The 19,093-nt window shown below is 48.1% G+C and overlaps 3 protein-coding genes across 6 annotated transcripts in view; all 3 read right to left on the minus strand.

Annotated features, from left to right (window-relative positions):
• LOC149347763 (uncharacterized) overlaps positions 1–19,093 on the minus strand; it is a 220,076-nt gene that overhangs the window by 160,645 nt on the left and 40,338 nt on the right. The window lies entirely within an intron of this gene.
• On the minus strand, positions 150–9,463 carry LOC149347769 (uncharacterized). The gene is made up of 5 exons (XM_089585678.1): positions 9,330–9,463; positions 6,973–7,162; positions 5,564–5,660; positions 3,308–3,471; positions 150–222 (listed from the first exon to the last, which is right to left on the minus strand). Exons 1-4 carry the CDS (start codon positions 9,426–9,428, stop codon positions 3,435–3,437), a joined length of 423 nt encoding a protein of 140 aa, XP_089441804.1. The 5' UTR covers positions 9,429–9,463; the 3' UTR covers positions 150–222; positions 3,308–3,434.
• LOC149347770 (uncharacterized) overlaps positions 10,688–19,093 on the minus strand; it is a 39,001-nt gene continuing 30,595 nt past the window's right edge. Inside the window, exon 8 of the mRNA XM_089586039.1 lies at positions 10,688–11,028. Within this exon, the coding sequence (XP_089442165.1) occupies positions 10,829–11,028 (200 nt within the window). The 3' untranslated portion in view covers positions 10,688–10,828. The remainder of the gene's footprint in view (positions 11,029–19,093) is intronic.

The following is a 19,093-nucleotide window of genomic DNA, read 5'->3' on the forward strand; positions in this document are numbered from 1 at the left end:
AGGGCTGCCGCGAATGCTTCAGGAGCCCCACTACAAGGCTTAGGAGCAGATCCCCTGGGCTCTAAAGTTTTGACAAAGAGTGTACGTTGCAGCACCTCATTTTTTTAATCAATGCTACTGTTAAGAGTTTGTAAGGTGGTAACGGGAACTTACCCTGAGCAAGGCCCAGCTTCATGATCCTTTGTGATGTCCACTGGATTGTCTGCGCTGCATTCTTCCCACCTAGAAACTAAAGATGGAATTACTGAAAATAAAACTACGAAATTCAAAAACAGCATTAAGATGCCCGATAGTGTAGTTTAAACATAAGACCCTAAAATTCAGTAGTGTGCAATGCTACCGGGACCCTTAATTAAAAAAAAAATGGCTGAGGTTCATTCAACCCGGCTGAGCCTAGTGAATGAGCGAAAGCAAAGCCGGCAGTATTTTTAGCGAACAACGGTGCGACGCAATTGCTACGTCCTCGCATGACATCGCATTAGGCAATACAAATATCAGCTATAAAGGCCAAGGTCGAAGGTCTAAAAAGGTTAAGGACAAAGGTCAAGTGACTACTTTTCATCGGACATGGTTGCTGCTCATTAGCTGGGACCATAACATACAGACATATCATGGCTATGTGCAGCAAGATACCGTGGCTTATTGTTAGCCTTCAGCATGTGTGCTTGCTTTGACCTTGTTTGAGCTTGAAGGTCAAACGCGAAAAGCCAGGCGAAACTCTTTGTACCTCGAGTAGTGGTGCTTTCGCTCTAGAAGAAAACCACAAGGCGGTCACAAGCTCGAGAACGTTTGCTGCCACACCACACATAATGCTTGAAGACAGAAGCTGGGCACCGGTCGAAGGGACACATCTACCCATCCTTGTACGAAAGTGGGGTTCGAACAAAACACCTTCCGCAGCCAAGGCAGACAACCTTTTTGAAGCGAAAGCTTCACTACGGGACCTCATGCTTTGATCGCGGTGTGCCCAGCTTTGATCTTCAAATGACCTTGAGCTTCAAAAGGAAGGAAAGGCGCATAACTGGACCCCTGAGGCAGTGGACACCTTAGCCGCGCTTTAAGCTACGAAATCCATTGGAAACCCAAAGGAACGGGAACTGTAAAACAGAGGAAAGGCACATAACTGCTCTCTCGGAACAGTGGACACCCCAGTCATGCTTTAAGCTATGTGGCGGTAGTGACAGATGTGGGCTGCATGCGTTAGCGCTGACAACTTTGGGGCAGACACGCAGCAGTTGCCGCAGCATTCGTTGGGTAAGCAAACCCTCGCGATCAGTCGTTAAATGCCACTTGCCAGGGTGGCAGGGCGGGTGCGCTGCCTATGCAGTGAATGGAACCCACTCAACGTAACAAACGCCAAGCCGCTTATAGTTGTCGGATACGGCATAGCTTTCACTCTCTAACCAGGTTCAGCAGCAGTTGAACCACAGCTATTTTTTTTTACTCTATGGAAAGTTTTAATAACAATAAATGCCACCCGAGTTACATGTCATGACGTGGACTTGTGCACAGCTTTTGCTTTCTGCGCTGATTTTTCACGACGCTTTATGGGTGATTTGTTTTGAAATTAAAATAGACGAAAATCTTTTTCTGTGTGCTTACAAATCAGTGCATATGCTAGCTCTCCGATAGCGGATAGACGGCGGGATGTGAACATATCGACGAGTGCTAGAACAACATAACAGAGGAGGCAAATAGTTTCAGCCGTCATAGACCTATGTTTGTTAAGCATGTAGTCGTTCACGAACAAACGCGTTCATTAATTTGCTGGCAAATCGTGGCGGTGGGCACTCAATGCGCCACACCTACAATCTTAGGCCATAGTTGCTTATGCGCCATAAAACCTCATATAACTAACTAACTACAATCTTAGATCGTTCGTGCTGTGGCGGACTGTGTGCACTCAGAGAGCCATATGGAGATTACTGCTACTGGAAGGGCTAGAAAGCACTCTCGACCAGGGGAGCTTTGCATGGTCTCACGCACCATTTTCCTCTAACATCGCGCGATCGTGCTCTAGCATTCTGCGCCTCCGTGCGTCTTTGTGATGTAATACACATAATTTATAAAAAAAAACTGAGGTATGAATGTTCACTAAACTGCAAACGACATCCACGGCTACAAAAGCTTGCAAAACACATTCAGAGGGCACTTAGCTCTGCTTCCTGCTGAGAAGGCGAAAGCAGTGTGTTACCTGAGCATTCGACCTCGACGCACAACGACGCAGGTTTTGCACCGAAAATGAAACTAACACGCGCTTCCGAACGCCATTCCACAAAAGCTAAATCCACTAAGGTCCAAGTAAAACACTCGGAATCACTGTTCGTGTAGCTGTCGCGAGCTGGCCTCCAAACTGAGTAAAAAACGAATGCTAGATAGAAAAGGTAAACCCTATGACACCACTCACAACGGTGTGCGTTTAATGGGTGCGTCACTATTTCATTACCAAAATTCGTTTTTGTGGAAAGGAATTGGCGTAATTCGACACCTAGGTGAACACCTGAACCGCGCCTTAAGAGTAGAGGTAGTCTGGGAAGGCCTACTCATCAGTTTGAAGCACTGTCGCAATCTAGCCTCCAACTTAACTAAAACATGTGGACTATGTGCAAAGTAAAATTGTATTACACCACCTGGAACGCTGTACAAAGAACAGTGGCTCATAATTCGACACCTAGGTGAACACCTGAACCGCGCCTTAAGAGTAGAGGTAGTCTGGAAAGGCCTACTCATCAGTTTGAAGCACTGTCGCAATCTAGCCTCCAACTTAACTAAAACATGTGGGCTATGTGCAAAGTAAAATTGTATTACACCACCTGGAACGCTGTACAAAGAACAGTGGCTCATAATTTTCGCGCAAATGTTGACGGGATTACTGCCGCCACATTGAGGTCAGCTAGTTTATGGTTTATGGGCTTCAACATCCCAAAGCGATTCAGTCTATGAGGGACACCGCAGTGGACATCGGTACGGCGTCCCTCATAGCACAGTGGAGGACTCCGGAACGGCATCCCTCATAGCCTGAATCGCTTTGAGACGCTATACCACATAAACAATAAACTAGCTAACCGCAATGCGGCGGCAGTATTCTCGACAACATTCGCACCAAAACTGTGAGCAACCGTTCGTCTTACAGTGTTTTGGGTTGTAGCGAGGCACATATCTATAATGCTGGCACATTATATTTTATAGCTAGGTTAACTGCTCTGTGACGGCTAAAAGAGAACAGCGTCCGTGTCTCCTAAGTGATAAGTCCTTATCATACCCTTAAGGAGGAACTTAAGTGTCCCCTAAAGATTCTTCATCTCACCGTGATCAGCTTCCTGCTCTTGCCCCCATCCCCTCTACGGGGACGAGGCGGGTGAGGGCGCTTGCGTCGCGGTTCACATCCACGCGACGAACGCATTTCATAGGATGTGCCCTCTGTGGGTGCCCTCCTAGCTCCGGAGGCTTCCTCGCTTCCTTTTCTTGGTGCTTCAAGAGAAAAAGAACGCGAACAGAGCGCTTAACATCCTGCTAGGAACTGCGATTACATAGTAGGATGGAACATAAAAGAAACAGCAGTTGGCAACAGAACACCATGGCCAAAAGGGTGGCGCCTCGCACCGCAAAACAATCGTAGCAGAAAACGATGTTTGTAATAAGGGAGTAGTTACTCATTGACATCCACCCAAGCGCAGCCATACGCCTACAAAGGAAAGCTATACAGCTTTCTCAGAAATTTCGCAGTTAAAGAAAAATTCGTCCTGGTCCGGGGTTCGAACCCTGGACCACTGCTTCACAGGAGCAGTCGCTTTACCAGCTGAGCTAACCAGAACGGCAAGCTTATGGTAGGGCGAGAGCGAATTGATCAATAACTCCAAGTGGGAACAGTGTGTGTCAAATGTTTAAGGTAATCCCCAACGGTAGAGTAGATTTGTAATATGGGAACAATAACTCATAGCTTTCCTTTGTAGCCACATGGCTGCGCTTGGGTGGATGTACACGAGTAATTACTCCCTTATTAGAAATCTACTCCAGCTTGAGGGATTCCTCTTAACATTTGACCAACCCTGTTCCCACTTGGAGTTATTGATCAATTCGCTCTCGCCCTACCATAAGCTTGCCGTTCTGGTTAGCTCAGCTGGTAGAGCGACTGCTCCTGTGATGCAGTGGTCCAGGGTTCGAACCCCGGACCAGGACGAATTTTTCTTCTGAGAAGTTTGAGAAAGCTGTATAGCTTTCCTTTGTAGCCGTATGGCTGAGCTTGGGTGGATGTCAATGAGCAGTTATTCCCTTATCACGAATCTACACCACCTTGGGGGATTTCCCTAAACATTTGACCAGCAAACGAAGTTAACGTTTTAACGTTTCTATCAGGCAAGAACAAGCTAGAAGAAAAAACAAGTACAAAGGGCTTAGCAGCGCACTGTTTCTTTGTCGCAGACCAGCAGTGTGTGGCGGTCATGAACGTAAGTTGTATCAGACTTTAAAGAAATATTCACAAGATCATGTGTCCAGGCACCAGCTTGGGTGAGGATGTATCCCCACACCTTCTTTGGCGAGGGATGAAATGATGAGCCCTGAGTGAGCCAGGGGCAGCTCAGTGCAGACTGTAGTGGGATGCTGGTGACGACAGTAACAGCCAAGGCAAGCGCGTGTTTTCGCTGTCACGATTAAAGGACTTCATTTTCACATCAGCGTTTTGGGGCTAAAATAGAGAGTATGTGTTTGGGTGTCGGAGCTGAAAGCAACCTAGGTTTTAAAAGAAAGCATCCTGGGAGAGCATAACCAAGTGAGTGCTGGATTTGAGTTGTATTGACCAGGCAGTAGTATTTTGCTGTCCAAAATTAATAAATACCGACCAAGTAGCGAAATATTTAAATATTGATGTCACGAGTAAAGTGGACATCGGGAAGGAACATGGGAAAATGTGACATTTGTTCACCTATGCATAGCTACTATGTCTCAGCAGTGCTGCTTCACCGTCCCAAGACGTTAACACAGAACTAAGCCGGCTGTTTTCCCGAGCGCTGTTCCCGGCAGATTGGTCGTGATGCTGCAGGTGCGCGTGCAGCTGACGGGTACTTGGCGACATCTGGCGCCGTCAAAGCGATTTCCGCATGCGCATTGACTGGCCGCGGGCTCCCGGTACTGGTTGGTTTATGGTTTATGGGGTTTAACGTCCCAAAGCAACTAAGGCTATGAGAGACGCCGTAGTAGAGGGCTCCGGAAATTTCGACCACCTGGGGTTCTTTAACGTGCACTGACATCGCACAGAACACGGGCCTATAGAATTTCTCCTCCAAAGAAATTCCAGCCGCCGCGGCCGGGATCGAACCCGTGTCTTTCGGGTCAGCAGCCGAGGGCTCCTGGTACTGATGTACTGATATAACGGTGCCGCTGACACGGTATACTGACACGGTATAAGGTGTACGCTAAAGGTGTCCAATGCATTATCTATTGTGCATTCTGTAGATCGCTGCCTCGTGGCTCATCGTTGCTTTTACTGCTTTTCTTACCTCCTTCATGCACGCATGAATGAGTCCAGCAACCCGCAACTTCGCTCACACTAACTTTCGCTTACCTGAGGAGCAGGAGTCGCTGATGCATCGAGACGGTGAGGAAGGCGCCCGTGCACGCGACGAAGGGGTTGTACACGACCGGCTTCAGGGCCACACCATCTGCAGAAGAATAAACTATCTGTAGCCGCATGGCGCTTCCAAGGGACGCCATCCTGACAACGCCCAATGCAGGGCAAAGGCTCATAAGCTCTTGTCGAAAGGAAAATTCATGATCCGTATTTTGCAGATAGCTGGGTTGCATTCAGATAGTGCCTGATCAGCTTGTTCTCGCTGACTTCAACAAGGATACCGCAGCTGGTTTTTTGCGGCGACATTTGACACCGTTTTTTCGGCACAAAAACATAATTTATTGCAACCAGCAATTGCCTTCTGCAAGCTGATATGCAGGAAAGGGAAATATAGTCCTGACCGTTAGCGGGCACAGGTGATCAGCACAAGAAAAAATTGGCGAGGATTACATTACTTACTAATGCGAAATTAGAGCGCAGCTCATCAGCTGTTTCAGCTTTTCAATAGATTGAGGCAAAGAATTCGAGCAAGACATCAATGGGCAATTACAGGCAACTTTTAGTTTTCACATATATTGGTTCCTGAAGAAGCACTCCACTAGCGGTTCTTGACTGTCATGAAGGAAGCTTTGTGGTCGGAGAAATAGATATTTGCTCGAATTGCTGCTCCAATGCCTGGTTCTCAAAGACAACTTCTATGCAAGTATTTAGCGAGGTTGACACAGCCCTAAGAGGCGTTACGAGCGAGAGGAATGGGGGGTTCTCCTACATAAGTGGTAAGGAATTCGAGTTTGTCATTATATCGGCATTAATGTCCCCACACACCCTGCCACCCTGTCAGGTAGCAGTTAATGGCTGATCGCGAGAGTTCGCTCACCGCTGTCAGCGCTAATTAAGTATGGAGCCCACATACTCCTCGCATCACCCCATGTACCTATAAGCACGATTCAGGCGTCCACTCGCCCAGGGAGCCATCATGCGCACGTCCTTCAAATGATCGGAGTGTAAAACGTCACCGCCAACGCAAACGAACACACTGAACGGCGACGGCGTACGGCTTCTGCGCCGCGTTTCTGGCACAACATTGTCAATGCCAATGCATGCAGCGCACATCTGTCACTACCACCACATAGCAAAAAGCACGAATGCGGTGTCCACTGTTCCAAGAGAGCAGTTATGCGCCTCCCCTCTCCTTTCTAAGCTCAGTCTCCATTGGAGCTTAAAGCGCGACTGAGGGGTCCACTGCTGGTTACGACGGACAACAGCGACTGGGGCGCCGACAAACGCAGTAATGGGCCCGAAAGAGCTGCGCTCTACAACAGAGAAGGGAGAAAGTGGGTCCACTGAAGCTTCGACGGGCGTGGGTAGGTCACGTGCGCAACAAAGGTGGCATTCCGACTTACAAGGAATGGCTTCCTCTTCCCAGCCCGACCCACGCTGTCTGGGCGAAAAAGGTGGGCTCGTCGGAGTCGTGGCTGACACCCACGCGACGAGTGCATCCCGGGCGCTCTTCTGGGTTTCTTGTTTTATGAGTCGCCCCGTGCTTCTGCGGCGAGGAATGTGCGAGCCTGACGGGAGACAGTAGCGGGCACCCTGCAGTTTGGCACAGGACAGGTGCGACAGTGTCCCTCTCTTGCCATGGTCAACGTCCTGCACTCTGACACCTTGCTACAACCCTAGCACAATGAGCCATCCAGTGAGGTGTGTTTTGTTACATTCGCACGCAAGAATACATTCAGCATTGAGTCCTCGCAGGGCAGGAGGTGCAGTCGCCCATGATTTTTGAGAGCAGCCGCCAAGACGCAACGCAAACAGAATGACAATTTCTATGGGATAGCGGTGCGAAAGCTACGCTCGGCAAAAAAAACCCAAGCCCAATTAAAAAACGATGGGCTTTACTCGAGCTGTTGATGATTGCATTTGCCAAGTGAAGTGATACGATATTGAACTAATAAAAAGGATATGCAAGACATGAACGATATACAGTTTGTGACAACCCTGCCGAATAGCGCTAATGTGTATGTTCGACAATCTTATACCGTTGCTTCGTAAAAGGTTGTCTAGAGAAAACAGTATTAGTAGTCAGGGGGGGGGGGGGGGGGACAAAATACAACTTTTTTCAAAAGTTTGCTTTCGTGCTACATTGTGTGACTCGTAATGCACCCCCGCGTTGCAACACGCCTGAAGGCAAGATGATTTCTGGTTCTCGCCACTCCGATGGGCATGAATCCTACGAATGCTACAGGAGCCCTACTACACGGCTTAGAAGGCAAACCCCTCAGCTATAAACTTTTGACAAAGCCTGTAGCGTCTTGGTTCCATCGTTTATTTCGTTCCATTAGTAAGTCTTCCGAGTTTTGCCATCTTTACCCTCCTGTTTATATAGAAAAAAGGCAGTGCTTCCAAACATGGTGCTATGCCTCTCGAATTCTATGCTTTTATTATGTGATAGCATAGAAATCCCGTTGGAGGGAAGGCCAGGTGCCGACCGTCGTCACGCCTTTCAGTTGGCCGCACCTGGCTCCAGCCGCCTCTGCCTCAGATATCTGCCAAACGTCCTTCGCTTCCAGCCCCCCCCCCTCGCATTTCAAACCTGGCAAGGCGCCATACCAACTACTTTCCACCTGTTCTCGATTATCCCCTCTTTCCACTTACGCCACCCTCTCCACTTGTAGGGGAGAGGATGTAGACGCCGAATTAAGAATGACTCAGTTCAAAGGAAAACGACTGAGACTGACACAGCGAAAATGAGTAGAAGTAGAAATTAGAATCGCATTGTATTATATTGTATTGGGTTTTATGACGCATAAGGAACTCGGACCATCATGCGCCAAACACATGGTATAATTTCTTTCAAAAATTGAGTGTCTTTGGTGAGTCTTTGTCCAGACAAGGACCCACAGGCGCCCAAGAAATAAAATAAAAACCTCAGCCTTCGTTCTCAGGCGTGAGAAAAAGGATGAGTGCCTCACAAAATGCGTCAAAGCACAGAGTAAGAATTTTTATAGTAAGTTTTGCGATATTGTAGTTTAAGATCGCCGCTCCTTCCAGGAAACTAAAACAACTGAAATATCTATGCACAAGTTGATTATCTCCTAAAAGTAATTACCTGTTTTCCTTTGACGACATAGCGCACTGAATCCTGGCACGCAGAGCTATTAAGGACTGCCGAGCTCAAATATGTGTTAAGATTTAAAATCTGACCTGGAAGAGAGAATTTTTGGCAAAATTCTTTTTTCTTACGGTCACTTCTTACGGGCCTTTATAGTAATTTTTTTTGTTGAAACAAGGCTTTTTTATGAATATGTAGACGTTTCCGAAGGTCCACTGCACGTCCCAAACTTTTCTTTTTCCTTTAAACATGATAGATTAGCATAATTACTGCCACATTACTCCAGCATTGTTTCTTCTTTCCTGGCTTGTTATTTGCCTTCAACAGAATGACTTTATAGGCGTTTTGTTTAGCTTGAGAACGTGCTGTGGGCATTTCAAGATGTCTGCTTATTGTAAAGATTTTTTTAACTGATAAATTTCAATAAAGGCTAGTAAGATATGACCTAATTGGGATATGTTATTTTGCCAAGTGTTTCCTTCCAAGAGAGATATATGAAATCTCAATGCATATTAGAACTCAGCATTTTATAACATACCTACAAGCTAATTTCAGCAGATATGTTATCAACAAAAATTTAGGACGCTCATCTCCCCTTAAGTGCCTAAAACGGTTTTAAGACACTGCATTTCAGGAGCGGAAACTCACCTTTACATCGCAGTGAATAGTCTGAAGGCCAGCGTGTTGTACGGATGACCAACGAGCACTTGCTTCTTCATCCGCAGGATGAGGAAATCCCTCTGGCATTTCGACCAAAGGCACCGCAGGAAATCTCTCGTCCGCCAGCTAGAGGGCCGGCAAAGAACATGACACCAGCATGAGTATCAGAACTATATTCGCTAGCATGGGTCTCGAAAAGAAACGATCTACCTTCGACCTTAAATGATGCCATTTAAAATGACAGCTGTCATCAGGGAACTACAAGTCATATTTGAGAATTTCTTCGCAGTTTGAACAAGCGACAACTTTATCTCATCCCGAGACCTCGGTGATTATCAAACTAAGTTCCCGTACCAGTCTCACTACGTGATGGCATGAGTGATGCGTTCTTAAGGTCTATCAGTATTGTTGAGCCTCCATGTCAGACCCTTGTCCAAGAGGTTCACAATGATAAAAACAAGTCCTTTAGCGTGTTCTGAAAGTACGAGTCCAGGTCACATGTTACGATCTCTTGCAATCACAAAAATAACTTCTATGATGTGGGCTTATGGTCGAGAAATCAACGTACTTGAGCACCTAAACGCAACATGGGGTGTAAAGGAATACAATCATTTTAAAATGTTCTAAAATATTTTTTTCTTAGTTATGTGATTTACTGCGAGTTCACCATTACACATTTTAGAGGGGTTAGTCTTGTTTTGTGAGTAGGAAGTTGTAAGGTTAATGTGTGTGTGTCCAATTTGAAGTCGACATAAAAACTTCTGTTCAACGTTCCTAATGCAGTGCATGCATCGGCTTTCTCATTAGCCACAGTGTTACGTTTCTGTGTTGGAACTTTATGTATGGTGTTTCCTAATACGCATACTCAGGTAATAAGCGTAAATGGCGCTGTTTCTTCTGTTCCCTCCAGTAATGACTATAACAGAAACCACTAGGCCACACCAGGTTATGAAGAATGTTAGAGCACTACCAGCAAAGGAACATGCATGGCTATGGAAAGGTTGCTCTATATCTGCACCGTAGAAATGCTAAATGCGTACGCACTCTTCACAGCTTTGTGGCCTCAAGGATACGGAAAGGTACTTTAAGGCATAAGCCTTTCTTGGCTCATAAGTGGCGGGAACGGAAGTCTGTGGACGGAAGTTGTCTGCACAAACTGTCAATCATGAGATAAGCTCAATGGTAAATAAAATGAAAAAGTTCATTAAGCAAATGTTCATGAGGAACATATATGTAATGAAATTAAAAACTAATATCAATGCAAAGGAAAATAAGACAATATAAAAACTATTATAAATTAAGAAACGAAGGAAGAAAGGCGACAGGGAAAGGCTTCGGTATTTCGGCTCTTAAGCAGACAAGCGCGATCCTGCAGTTTTTCGTCTTTTACGAACACATCTCGCCACAGGCCGTTCAGCAGTGATCTGTTTGCTGGCAGGTTTGTATATGCATGTTCACGAACCACCGATTTCGATGGAACGCAAAAGTCAATTAACATGCGCTCTTTCAGATGACTCCCTCACCTTCGGCATGCAGATGAGTTTCCCTCTCTCCTGCCGCATACACTCGGTCGGGACGAGGGACATGCTGGCGCTGAGGACGTTGCAGACGCCCACACAACGAACGCAGCGTTGACTCAGGAGGTGGCCAAGGCTCATGCTGCTGTTGGCCTGCCTCGCTGCCGGTCCTTGCTGATTCAGGAAAAGAAAGAAGATATACAACATATAAAACGGAGAGCTACAGCACAGCGCATACCGCCACCGCTCACAGCTGACAGCCAAAGAGCGCCTGCGAAAGCAACACTACTGGTTGGTTGGTCTTGGTTTATGGGGATTAACGTCCCAAAGCGACTAAGGCTATGAAGAGACGCCGTAGTGGAGGGCTCCGGAAATTTCGACCAACTGGGGTTCGTTAGCGTGCACTGAGATCGCACAGTACACGGGCGTCTAGAATTTCTCCTCCAAAGAAATTCAGCCGCCGCGGCCGGGATCGAACCCGCGTCTTTCGGGTCAGCAGCCGATCACCATAACCACTGAGCCACCACGACGGCTAAAGCAACTCTACTGGAGCCCAGCTCGGCTTCGCGCATGCTCGTGACGGTGCGGCTTCCAAACGACCTTGGGTCGCCTTCGCCTAGCAGCCACTTCAGCTGCGCTCCAATAGATAGCGCCGCTGCCGCCCGTCGCCTACACACCCAGAGGGCACCACCCTCGCACAGGGGCTGGGTTTCACAGCTCATGACAGCGTCACGCAGGATCCCTGGCCGGCACGAGCTAAACCGCTTAAGCACAAGCTATCACCACAAGCGTATTGGCAAAAACGGGATGTACGATCTTGTGCCGTTGCCTAGCTACCCGAGTTACTACCCGAGCTTACACGGGTAAGCTCGGGTAGTAACTCGGGTAAGTTCGCACGAGCATCGTGCCATCTGCGTGCTGTTGCTCTTCCCGAGCAACAAATTTTGGTTTCTGGTTCATAGGGGTTTAACCTGCCACAGCAACTCGGGCTATGAGGGACGGCGTGGTGAAGGGCTCCGGAAATTTCGACCACCTGGGTGGTCGCGTTTCAGTCACTGACCTCTTTTCAGCTAACCTCAAACAAGCTGTAGAAGAACTGCAGATTTGGCTAGTTGGAGCAGATTCATAATGATGGTTGGTTGGTTGGTTGGTTTATGGGGTTTAACGTCCCAAAGCGACTAAGGCTATGAAAGACGCAGTAGTGGAGGGCTCCGGAAATTTCGACCACCTGGGGTTCTTTGTTCAACCGCACAAACACACACAGACCAAGAAGGAGACAAGACACACTGTAAGGTATCGGTAGCGTTCGCGGGGGTTATTGGAACGCGGCTGGGGGCACTCAAAGCGGAGCGTCTCCTTTCTTGGAACGCGGCCGCTCGCGAACGCCCCGGAAAGTACGGTTGTCCACCCGCCCCGCGGAACCGATTCGCGCACGTTCTGGCACGAATGTCTATTTCTGTGTTTTTATTTTGTGGTGGAGAGAGTGCTCTACCTTACGGAAGCTGGAGGGCTGGCCATGCCCTGGATGAACCAACCATGTTAAGAGCGCAACATGATCGGAAGTTACCGAATGTGGGCTGGGCCTTTAGGGCTTTAAAACTGGGCCCTGGAGCCGGAAGCGGGATTCTGCGCTAAGGTGAGATGCAACGCATCATCGGCAACGCCGAGTAGGGGTCTCCCCTAGTATTAGCCAGTTCCACCCTTTTCTTGTTTTGTCCTTTTGCCGTTTAATTTGTCTCGAGTGTCTAAACTTCTGTACGCTGTAAATATCTGTACATAAAATTTGAAGCGTTCGCCTTACCCCTGCGTCTCAACTGAACACAAGACCGTCTCTGACGGGCACCCCTGGTGCGAAGAGCTTCAGTCTTCGAGTTACCAACCGTCTCTGGCGGTGCACCTCTGGTGCAATAAGGAAGACGAAAGAACCTGTGAAACTTTACTGGCGCAGTCGACAGGATCCTGCGGCCATCGGAAGACGGCGCAGGAAGAAGACTGAACGCAAGGAGAAAGGCGACGATCAGGCAACAGCAGCGTTCGAGAAAGGACCTGCGGAGAGACGGCGGCAAGGACGTAAGGACCACGGCAGTAGTCCAGCGACGCGGGACTGCGTCCGGTCAAGGAAGGCAGAGCGTCGATAACTCTACGGTCACCGGCGGGTCGCAGCAAGTGACAACGTGCACAGGACCAGCGGCGTGCGACAGCTCATCGCAGCGTCCGGTGCAAGTGGCGGTGGACTGCGACGCCAAGGAGCTGGCAATGCGGATCGACGCATCGAAACTGTGAGTTTCCTTCGTCGCATTGTTAGCGTCCCTGTGCATGTGTTCGAGCCGGTAGGACAGTTGAGGAGTACAGCTAGCGGTATGGAGGGTTATCCATGCCGGCCCTCACTCGATGTGAAGTACCAAGTGCAATTAGCGAAGGCGCGCTTAGCGTACTTTCAGGCTGAACTTGCGAAAGTGAATGGAGGAAAGGCGCCGCTGTGCGAGGAGAAACCTCAGGATGTTAAGTGCGTCTTGGAGGAATTAGAAGCAAAGCGCCAGCAGCTAGCGCTGGAGCTCACTCAGCTCAAACAGTCTAGGAGAGCTGGTCAACTAGCCAGGGAGAACTGCTCCGAGTCCCGAGCAGAGAGGACGCCAATGCCGGAAGGCAAAGGCATATATATGCCTGTCAAGCAGAGGTAAAGAGAACAGCCAGGCAGAAGTAAAAAGTGAGCCAGATTTCTGCGAAGCTGGGGTCGCAGTTCAAGAAAGCATCCTGATGGAACGCAGCGTCGCGGTATTAGAGGCGGTGATCTCGCACTCCGACGACACGGCCGCCCAGGTTAGCTCAATCCCAAATGACACCATGGACGCGGACGCGTGCTCAGGATTGTTGGAAGTGAGTCTCACAATTCCAAAAACGCGCCCTCAAGCAAGCTGCGGAAAAGAGCATTTAGCGCAGCAGGGAACGGCCAGCGACGACAGATGTCAGATCGCGGAGCTAGTGACAGGAGAAAGTCTAGCGTTGCTGGAACCGCACACTGTGTCGGTCATAGGGCATGAAGGGCCCCGTAGCGTCATTGATGGAAAGAGCGTTCCATGCGAGCCAGAGAACGGAGGCGGGCTTGCTGGGCCGATCGGGCAGAGCAACGCGCAGTTGAACGCACCCGACGTGTGTCCCACCAGGTCCTTTGTGGACGAGATGCGTGGCGACTTGCCACAAGGCAAATTAGGGTCAAGCGACTGCGAGGGAGCTCATGCAGCCTCAGACTATGCCACGAAGCCGGCAAGCGCCGATCAAGCATGGAGCGGCAATGTCGAAGTTTGCCCGTGCAGGAACGGGACAAATGGCTCCAAGCGAGGCAGAGCAGCTGGAGGCAGGTGCGTGGCCTTCACGCTGAAAGTCGACGCGAGGAACAGTATGTTCCGTGCTAGAGGTCGGCATATCAAGTGTAGCAAGACTGACTGTACTGCTATATTTGGACGGGCCAGGGGCTATGCTCTTTACGCACCACGCGTGTCGTACTGGGGCGCCGGAGAGAGAGTGCTCTCAAGTGCGTCGCATGGTCAGAGATTTTCACCTATCGATGACCAGGACGTTTTTGATCCTGGAGGGCACCGTTTTTTCAGTTCACGCCCCGTTGTGGCGCCAGCCTAATGAGGGAGTTACCGTTTAGGCGTTAATTGTGTTACTGACAACACGTGGTGGCTCGAATGGACACAGGGACGCTCGGTGTGACTAAGGAGGCTCACGTGGGCATTGGGCGAGTGCTGTGAACGCTCCAGTCGCGAGTGTCTGTGTCTATGTGTGCTCATTCGCGAGCAGGACGACGGCGTGCATGCAGGTGAACTGGGTGCAACGCACCAACTTGGACGCTGTGTTACGGCGCACGGCAGGCATGCCACTGTGTGTATTTAAGTTTGCATTTTGCGTGATGTTGTGTTGGTGCCCGTATGCATTTTGTTGTTTTTGGTTTTGTTGGTGCAACTGGTCGCAGCGCGACAGCTTGGACTTCGGGAATGCGCTGGTTTTACAGGTGTGAAACGCGCATTTGAATGTGTACATTTTGTATATGTTATGTCACCCGAAGGGTAGTTTCGTGTCAGACACCGATCCCTTTTGTTTGTAATTCTAAAAGTGCCATTTGAGCCCTTTGTAGAATCTTGGGAAGGGCGTGTAAGGTATCGGTAGCGTTCGCGGGGGTTATTGGAACGCGGCTGGGGGCACTCAAAGCGGAGCGTCTCCTTTCTTGGAACGCGGCCGCTCGCGAACGCCCCGGAAAGTACGGGTGTCCACCCGCCCCGCGGAACCGATTCGCGCACGTTCTGGCACGAATGTCTATTTGTGTTTGTTTTTATTTTGTGGTGGAGAGAGTGCTCTACCTTACGGAAGCTGGAGGGCTGGCCATGCCCTGGATGAACCAACCATGTTAAGAGCGCAACATGATTGGAAGTTACCGAATGTGGGCTGGGCCTTTAGGGCTTTAAAACTGGGCCCCGGAGCCGGAAGCGGGGTTCTGCGCTAAGGTGAGATGCAACGCATCATCGGCAACGCCGAGTAGGGGTCTCCCCTAGTATTAGCCAGTTCCACCCTTTTCTTGTTTTGTCCTTTTGCCGTTTAATTTGTCTCGAGTGTCTAAACTTCTGTACGCTGTAAATATCTGTACATAAAATTTGAAGCGTTCGCCTTACCCCTGCGTCTCAACTGAACACAAGACCGTCTCTGACGGGCACCCCTGGTGCGAAGAGCTTCAGTCTTCGAGTTACCAACCGTCTCTGGCGGTGCACCTCTGGTGCAATAAGGAAGACGAAAGAACCTGTGAAACTTTACTCACACCAACAAGCGGCATGCCCTGAAGCTAGAAAGCAACAAACAATGCTCAGGCACAGTCACGTTTTTCAAGCAATTCATGACGGTATGCGCGAACAAGGAAGATTAAGCGAAGTTGCAATTAGCAACAGCCTCAGCGCTACCCGCCTTACCACTATGCTCGATGGTTCCTGTACTGGGCAAATAGTTTGTCGAAGTTGGAAAAAAATGAAGCAAATAAACAGTAGCTGGCACCAATGGGGCCCCATGCGCCTCTCCGCTAATCAGTTTAATCAATGAAGGAAAAAATATATCAATGGTTTTACTGTGCCTTTTGCAAGAAGTGCATTTCTTTCTTGGTACGTGATGTCGTTATGCAGAGGTAATTGGTAATATGCTTGAGTGAGTCGACAGCAGGTATGCTTAGATGTTGCTTATTTTGGCAGCACTGGTGGAATGTCTGACTGGTGGTGTGCCCGTTAGCAACCGTGGTAGCAGTGATCTTGCAAACTGATCAACCTACACCGACATGGCAAGGTTTTTGTGAAGTGACCTATCGGATTGAATAACGGGTTCATCACCAAGCGTATGAATCAAGATAAAATAGCCACTGAAAACGAAAACTTGCGCTGTGCAATCTCATCACTGCGCACTTGTAGTAATAGTAGAAAGGATGCAGTTTCCACTACGCCCACTGCACTTCCAGGTACGACCTCTTAAGCAGCAATTCTAGTCCAATCTGACAATTTGACATAGAAGCCCCAGCTTGCAGTTCACAAATAATTGCTAGTTTGTATGTCGGCAGCATACATGAGTGCACATTCTGGACCGAGCTAATTGGAAAAAAAAGGAGTAGACAAAGCACAAAATTGAAGTTAGAAGATCAGAGTTAATTGGCTGCTAATTCAAAGTGATCACCTAACTCATCTAGGCAGATTATTTGCAGCACTTAAGCCTTCGTGTAACTTGGTGCGACCGCAGAGGCCATGGGCAAATTACTTTATGAACTTCAGAGGCTTGTGGCGAGTAAGAATTAACGGCTCTAGCTGGGTGCCTGCATACAAGAACATGTCGGCGTTTTTAGCACTTTCAGCCAGTCTCACTACCGAAAATGACTAATTTTAAGATATTTTCCTAGATAACTGCTGATCATAACTGATTTCTAACATCCCCTCTTTAAACACTAACGCTCAAAATGACCATCGTGTTGGGCACTTTTACTGTAAAGCCCCAATAAATGATATCTTCCCTCTATTTACACATACATAGCAGGAGCGAGTACAAGAAGTCAACAAAGCCCAAAGAAAGCTAACCTAAACTAACCTAACCCTTAAAACACTTAGCTAAAATTGTTCCATTCTTCATAAGGTAGTGCACGAAGCGATCAGTCCATGTTAGCCGCAAGGCCGAATGCTTGTGTACAGGCAATGGGAAACAATCCCATCAAGTATTCCCCACCAGGGCTCTGACTTAGTTGAAGTCCAGTGGAAAGATAGATCAAATGGTTACTAAAAATAACGTGAAATTCCGCAAACTCTATTTCGTGTTATATGTTATGCGAGATTCAAGGCCATGAGACTGCTGGTCGACATTTAGAGACTCCGCATTAATTTCACCCCACATGGGCTTTTTTAAAGTACACTAACATATAGCAGAGCCCATAGGTGCTTTTGCATTTCTGCCCCATCGAAATGCACCCGCCGAGTCTGGTAATCGATCACACTACCTTGGCCTGGATCGAAAGCGTACGAATGACCATACGTATATGGCCACCAACGTGCCAATGCCCCAAGCTGGTATGCTAGATTAGGGGCAAGTTTCACTGAAATGGCATGGATACTTATTTGAGGATATAGCTGCGAGCTTACCCTTGCATTTCAGCCAGAGGCACCGCTGGACACCACTCGGCGGTAGCCTAAGGGTCCTCAGGGAAGTACTACATCACAAGGAGAGCTCGTGCACTGCAAGGACGGGAAGAAGATTTTTCACATATGCAAGCTTACTGATCACTGCCCATGTCTAATTAAAATTAAATTACACTTTTCCCACTTTGTCTTTGAGTCTCTGCACTCCACAGTGTACACTGGGAGCAACCAACTAATGCTAATTCAGGACAAATATGCACAAACACAAAAAACACAGATCACTAACCAATATCTGAGTTAGCATTATATTTCAGCCTGGCTATTTCATCAGTGAGTATTCTTCAGCAAAAAATTCAGCTGGTTTCTTTAAACTCACGCTCCAGCGGTGAACGTCTTTGTGCAAAGTCAAAGGTGACTAAATAATTCTGGGGCTGCGATTTTATCTAATTTTGGAGTATTTTGAGCTGCGTGACAAAATTTGGTTTCGTTTATGGGGTTTAACGTCCCAAAGCGATTCAGGCTATGAGAGACGCCGTAGTGAAGGGCTCCAGAAATTTCTACCACCTGGGGCTGTTTAACGTACACAGACACCGCACAGTACACGGACCTCTAGAATTTCTCTTCCCAAACCGCCGCGGCCGGGTTGGAACCCGCGTCTTTCGGGTCAGCAGCCGACCACCACAAATACTGAGCCACCGCGGCGGCCCGTGACAAAATTGGCAAGCATTCAACCATTCAACGAAGAGTTACCTTTCGCAGAACATTATATTTTTGTATTTAGATATCCTTGCCCACGCTGTTATGCCGTTTACCGATTTATGCCGTTTACCATTGCCGTTTACCGCTGTTATGCCGTTTACCATTGTCTGAAAACTAGACCACTAAGGGCGCCTACACTAAACTTAATTCATCAAGCATCCTCTAGACTTCGTGTCAAAGCGGTATAGCATTGTATGGTGTTGTATGCTTTCCTGTACTGTTTAAAGCATGACACTTCAAAACCTAACATGGCACTTGTGAGGCAATGGCTCAAACAATGCACAGACTGATCTGTTTGCAATTTAGTACATCATGAACCGTGTGCAATAACCCTAAGGCAGCGAAGGACAGGGTCAAAGAAGAGAACACCTCAGCGGCTGTGGTGTTTTCTTTGTCCCTGTCCTGTGTGCGCTGGAAATTTTCCAACATGCTGTACCAACTCGCTTGAATGTCAGTTTTACTACAGCGAAGAACTGTTCGTTCGAAAGAAATACGTGGGGATTACACGTTTCAGATAATGCCCGCCCTCAAATCCAGCGGATGGCCAAGACCATTTCTATCAAAGAAATGGTTTTAACTAAAAATTGTTAAAATGACATCCTTGTATAACTACAGACTTTCCCTACTTTATAGACTAGGCATCACCAAGAAGGACGACACGCTAACATTACTAGCGGTGCTTCAACAACACATCAATACACATAACATCCGAAATCCAGAACGTTGGCATATCACTGGCTGTCGCACAAACTACGGCAAGCAGATGCTTCGTTATAGGCTTCCTGTTTTACTCAATCAGCACTCACGCAATAGTCGGAAAGAT

Source organism: Amblyomma mixtum, chromosome 4 (assembly GCF_055824585.1).
Source record: "Amblyomma mixtum isolate Tamu chromosome 4, ASM5582458v1, whole genome shotgun sequence".
Taxonomy (NCBI): Eukaryota; Metazoa; Arthropoda; class Arachnida; order Ixodida; family Ixodidae; genus Amblyomma; species Amblyomma mixtum.